The sequence below is a fragment of the Pleurodeles waltl genome, chromosome 1_1, assembly GCF_031143425.1.
Source record: "Pleurodeles waltl isolate 20211129_DDA chromosome 1_1, aPleWal1.hap1.20221129, whole genome shotgun sequence".
Lineage (NCBI taxonomy): Eukaryota > Metazoa > Chordata > Amphibia > Caudata > Salamandridae > Pleurodeles > Pleurodeles waltl.
Window position 1 is genome coordinate 385,762,301 of NC_090436.1, and position 6,000 is coordinate 385,768,300.

Sequence of the window (6,000 nt, forward strand, 5' to 3'; positions counted from 1 at the left end):
AGGAACATCTAATTTCATGAAGTGTAAACATTCTGGGTGCCATGCCTTTAGGAAAACAATAGGTCAGATCTAGAACATCACTGCTAGAGACATCCAGGGAGAGAGGTAATCAGAAATAGTTGGAAAGATCAACTCGAAGTGAATCTGTGTAGCTCCCAAAAGGGCTACTTATGAAAGTATTGTTTTAATGACTACAGAGCTATTCCAAAAAATCCACAACAAATAATCTCCATTTCCCACAAATTCTCTGTAAAGTGAAAAGACATCATGAAAGCTAAATAGTAACAGCTTTAAGTAACAACTTTCATCTTTATGATCTGCAGCAAACACTTACTGTACAGTTTGCTTTGACATAGTCTGCCGCAGAAGGCAAATCCTAATGTTGGGGGACAAGCTCAACTATATCCCATTCATTTTAGTGATGCTGATGATGACTTATCAAACTATCCCCAAGGTGCCTCTCTTTAACTTCCTTTGGTCTTATGTCTTAATTGTTTTACTTCATTGAAGGCAGTGTGTGACAGAGTTGGTTGTGCAGATGGCTGTGGTGGTTCAGACTGCTAAACAGGAGAAAAGTGCCCACTGAGCCTCCGACCTCTTATTGCTGGAGGTATTGAACACCTATCTGGACAAAGTGAAATCATAATGCTGTTCCTGAACCATAGTTTTGTGCACTGGTGAAGTCTTTTCTTGCTGTTCACCAATCACTTAAAGGATATTTCACCTAGAAAAATCCAACTCACTGAGCTGCAAATACATGCAGTAACTCCTTGTGGCACGGGCCACAAGTGCTCCTGACCAATGCACTGGTTGCCCTTGCGTTAACTACAAGGGGAGACGGCTCCCTTCCCATGGAATTTCCAGGCACCTGTTTTTCCACTTCAGTAAACCCAGCCGGCAAACTATAACCAGAGATAAAAAAACTGCTACAGAAATTAAATACCCAACATGTTATTAGGGATTGCACTCTACTTCACTGTGGCAGAATTGAAAGATTCACCCAAAATTAAATGAAGTGTGTGTCCCTTCGCGGGACCTGTGGGACATTGCAGCGCTGGTCCTACGAGGAGCAGCCCGATGATGAAGCATGGCATCCCTTTTGGTATGAGTGAGGACACCAAAAATTAAGGGAGCAATTCCCCTGTTGTTTGACCTGAGAGTAAGTGTGTAGCCTTCTAGGATCTTCTCTTTTAGGAACAGTATCCCTTTATTTTTTTTATTATTGTACAGAGCCAGGGTCCTGGTCCTTTTCGGCTCCTGGTCCCCCTCTCTCTCTATCTTGAGTTTTGCTAAAGAAACAGACAAAGGGCACATTATGCGACACAGTGATGATGGCAGTATGATTCTCTACTGCACTTTCTCCAGTTGCACCTTTTATTATTAATCCTCAGTTCATATCAGCATTAGTGAAAATGAAGTATGCAGTCTGGCAGGAGGCCAGTAGCAAGAGGATTGATGATTCTACGATCACGCGGACCTGAAATGCTTTGAACAAATGAAAGTTCTTGGAGTGCCAGAAACCTAGAGGATGAGATATCTTCAAATTAGGCACTGGATTGCAGATAAATTGATTGAACTATAGGTAAACAGACCTCTAACACCATGTATGAGAAATTTCAGATCACAAAATCAGACGATAAACAAATATTTTCTGATACATTTATAAATTGAGGACCTTCACCCCATACTCAGTTAAGACTCCAGGCCAGAAAAGAGAGGAAACAGAAATAGGCAGGCCACTAGCCACCAAGCAGTGGAGAGATGTGCACTGTAGAGCAACGGTGACTGAGTCTAGTGCAGCTAACAAAGAAGCAATGAGAAAAATAACAATCTATTTGTACAACCCACCCAAGAATATACTTAGGATAAAGCTCCTACATTTGCTATGGCATTGTCCCAAACTCCAAAGATATTGGCTACTATCCGGAGATAATCAAGCAATATAGCCCAATGGGGAACAAACAAGGTAGCAGATCATAGGTCACAGCTACACTGAATTTGGGACCTAGAAAGAACTTCCATGTTACTTGAGCATAGGGGAAGGAGTTGGAAACAACTTTGGAAACCTTGCCTTTTGTTTCTGGTGACCAAGTTAAATGATTTGAGGTGCAACATGTCTGAGTATTAGGAATCTGAGCACAAACACAAGAGGGTCAAGCCCCCTGGATTCAAAGGGAATTAGATAAAGCAGCAGGAAAAGGTCTACAAGTTCTGGAGTAGTATCTGCTTGTTCACATTCACACAAACAATTCTGGTTAAACAACTATGAGTTTACCTGGGGGCAGGGAGAGTAGGGGCTTATGCGGGTGGTTTTCTCTTTAACATTATTTAGTTCTAACCATTCTGGCTGGTGGTTCTAGGTGAGTACATTTGTAAACTATTGAACAGCACAAAAAAAGAAATGTTCCATAAATCTAGGAAGGAAGTTCCTTTTAGATTGAGGGAACTCCGTTTTAAGTCTGTGGCTTGGTGGATAAGAGCAGTAAATCATGAGAATAGACACTATTAGTATCCATGTCCACTTCAACATCTGCCTTCTCTCTTGTCACTAGTGGAGAGGAAGCTAAGTGACAACTATCATGTCTGCCATATTATGCGTGCCTTTGGATATGATGCATTTGTAATACGGCAGATTGGAGGTCAGTCACATTTGTAACGGAGTAACCTGTCCGCCGAACTCTAAATCGGGCCTTAAGTCCTTGTCATCACCTAAAATGTCCCTATAAGGTATCCTTGGGCAAAGAGGGCTTAATGGCTCTGGGGGAGCAGAGCTAGGCGGCAGCATGGTGGAAAGGGCCAATATTAGAAAAACATACTAGAGCACACATGGTAGGAAGAAGCTTAGGCTGAGTTGTTAATGCTTCTTTTGAGGCTTTTCTACTGCTAACAGTTATAGAGTTACTAGAATGGTAAATGCTAGCACACATATCCCTGCCAAATTGACAAATTGGATTCAGGACACAATTTTGGTCTGAGTATAATATAGAAGTATATATATATTCCGGTAAAGCCAAGTGCAAGTAGACCAAAAGACAACTGGAGCCCATTTGGCGAGTATTGGCAGGTACATTGGGCAAGATAGTCCCTGGAGATGAGTAAGGTTGAATACTGGAATTAACTATATCTGTGTCTTCCTTGTAATATCTATATGATAATAGAGGGATCCATATGCTTTGTAGGGATACAGATGTGGAGAATGTAGCCTATTTAAGCAATAATGTAAACAAAAGTAGGAGAGTCTCATTCACGCAGACTTGAAAAATCAGTACTTTTAGGTTTTTAGGGCGGCATCTTCTACTTAACAGTGTCTTTTTCCTCCTTCGTCACCCTATTAGTGTCCTCCTTATTGCCTCTTTTTAATTTTTTTTAAACGTAGGGCGCACAAATAGGCTAAGTGAAACAACAGTGTAAGGAGAAAAATCTGACTGATTTGGCCAGATTGGAAAGAGACTATTCCTAAGAGAATGCTCCCCCCCCCTTCAACATCATCACGTAGGCATTTACACTGGGCTTGACACACACAAAGAAAATGCTGTGGGTCAAGCGCACTCTAGTAAGGCTTAGACCGGTGCAAGCATAGATGCCAAATCGGGAGTGCAGGGTGTGCAGAAAATAAACCTGAAGTAAGAGAGCAGAGGTTGCAATAACATCATAAAGCCTCCCTTTTGATGTGGATTGTTTGTGGACGTATGCAATGAAAGAGACACAGTCATATAACTACACCTCCTTCTCCTGGTTCTACCAAATATTGAACTCAGCGACTTAATATAAAGATTGATATGTATGAGATGTGTCAGGGTGTAATAAAGAGTTGTGTAATCTGCTTTCTAAGGGTACTAGGACAATAACTAGGCCTTACCATTGTCAGGGATGTGAAGGGCATGTTCTTCAATCTTGTAGGCGTCTGACTCAGTGCCAAATTTCAGTGGATGCAAGACTCATGAAAGCCTACACTGTCTTATCATTTGGTTAGCTGGAGAAAAAATTATTTTGGTCAGTCTTAAATCCAAAATTTTTCTTTGTAAATCAGGCCCTATGATCACTGCTGAAAAAGTGTTGCATAGCTCCCAGCAGAGTGGGACTTGAGGGAAATGTATACAGCGGATACTTTTTGGTACCATGATCAACCATACACCGCACACCAGTGCACAAAAATACAACTCTATAAATGGTTAATATGTTGTTATGTTTGTTTTTTCAAGGAGGTAGAAACTCGAAACAAAGACTTGGAAGGACAACTGGCTGATCTGGAGCAACGGCTGGAGAAAAGTCAGAACGAACAAGAAGCCTTTCGCAATAACTTGAAGACACTTTTAGAAATTCTTGATGGGAAAATCTTTGAACTCACAGAACTGCGAGACAACCTGTCCAAGTTGGTTGAATGCAGCTAAACAAAATGAGATCTCAGTGCCAATCATCTTAAAGATGCAATGTCTCTCTTCCTATGGGACTATGTTGGGCTCTGCATCAAAGTTGCACAAACTTTAGAAAATGCTCCTTTTGGAGAGCCTATTTGCAAATTTAAGTAGGATAGTTTAGTGTAACATGTAGATTTCAGAGTGTAGCTAGCTGAAAAATATGAAAAAACTTGAACTACAAATTACCTCCTTGTATAATATTGGCCATAGTTAACTTGAAATATATAAACAGTAATTTGATGCAATCCTTTTCTGATTATTTGCAAACTGGAGACAACTAGCTGTGTCTGGGTTACATTTCCTTTTTGTGTTAGACAAAATGTGTAGTTTTACCTGCTTTTTATATTAATTTAAAAATCTATTTACTGTGTTTTGTGCAGAACCTAAGTGATGGTAATCCTGTGTTTTTTGTTGTAATATTAATATTTTCTCAGGATATTTTTGCACTGTTGAAACGGTGCCATAACCAAGTAATTCTTGCCAGATGTGAGAGAGAATGCATCTTTAATTGAACCATAGGTAATCTTTATGCTTGTATAGAGTTCTTCCTTTTTTATACTGGAAGATATTTCCGTCTGAAGTTCACTCTGGTGTTCTATAATATTGTCCAGTGTATGGTTTACCTTTTCCAAATTAATTCTATTTATTTATAATATTGAGATAGTGTCTCCTTTTATTACCTATTTTAGAGTCGACCTTTGAAGGCAGCTGAGTTCCTAAAATAAAGGACTGATTATTGCATTTACAGTTTGATGTACAAAGATAGGCTCAAAAGGCAGTTATTTATTATCTGTTATTGTTAATTTAACTTCATACAATTATGTTTTGGAAACGTATGCCAGATTTGTTCGAAGAACTGATTTCTGATTGATCACTGCATCGCAGCGTGTTGAGGGAAGGAAAGTAAAATCTGCGTTTATCAACACAACAAATATAGAGCTATTGAGAAGGTGTTACACTGAATCTTGCAACTCAAGAGGACTGTTTCTGAGAACTAAGTGATCATAGTAATTTCAATTTTGTTTTTTTCATGGATAATTATGTACATCACACCATTGTCAAACCCACATCAGGCAATATTCAGAACTGTGTTAACAAAACTGATTTGAACTCAGTCAGTTATTAACTTCTATGACCAGATTTTAAAGTTCTTTTGATGTAATTTTAACAGAATTTTGGCAAACATACATTTGTTTATATAATATATTTATTTTAAGAAAAATCTTTAAACGGTAAGCCAAGTGTCACATGTCTCCTTCCTCCTGCATGAAATTAGAATGCATGCTTAGTCTTGCAAAATAATCTTTGTTAAGGGGTGGGGTTCTTTAAAAAAAAAAAAAAAATGAGCGCTTGGCATTATTCAAATGTTATATGTTATCTTTAAACCTGTATAGTTAATATTTATATTACATATAGGGGGTGATTATGACCTTGGCGGACGGCGGAGGCCGTCCGCCAAGGTACCGCCGCCAAATGACCGCACCGCGGTCAAAAGACCGCGGCGGCCATTCTGACATTTCCTCTGGGCCGGCGTGCGCTCTCCAAAAGAGCGCCCGCCGCCCAGAGGAAATGCCCCTGCAAC

At 39.7% G+C, this 6,000-nt stretch overlaps 1 protein-coding gene across 2 annotated transcripts in view; it reads left to right on the forward strand.

Moving 5' to 3' along the window:
• The window catches only part of HOMER1 (homer scaffold protein 1), a 720,670-nt gene extending 715,029 nt beyond the window's left edge, over positions 1-5,641 (forward strand). For both annotated transcript variants that reach the window (XM_069223247.1, XM_069223237.1), the window contains exon 10: positions 4,203-5,641. In XM_069223247.1, coding sequence (XP_069079348.1) covers positions 4,203-4,391 — 189 coding nt within the window. In that variant the 3' untranslated portion in view covers positions 4,392-5,641. The remainder of the gene's footprint in view (positions 1-4,202) is intronic.
• The last annotated feature ends 359 nt before the right edge of the window (positions 5,642-6,000 follow it).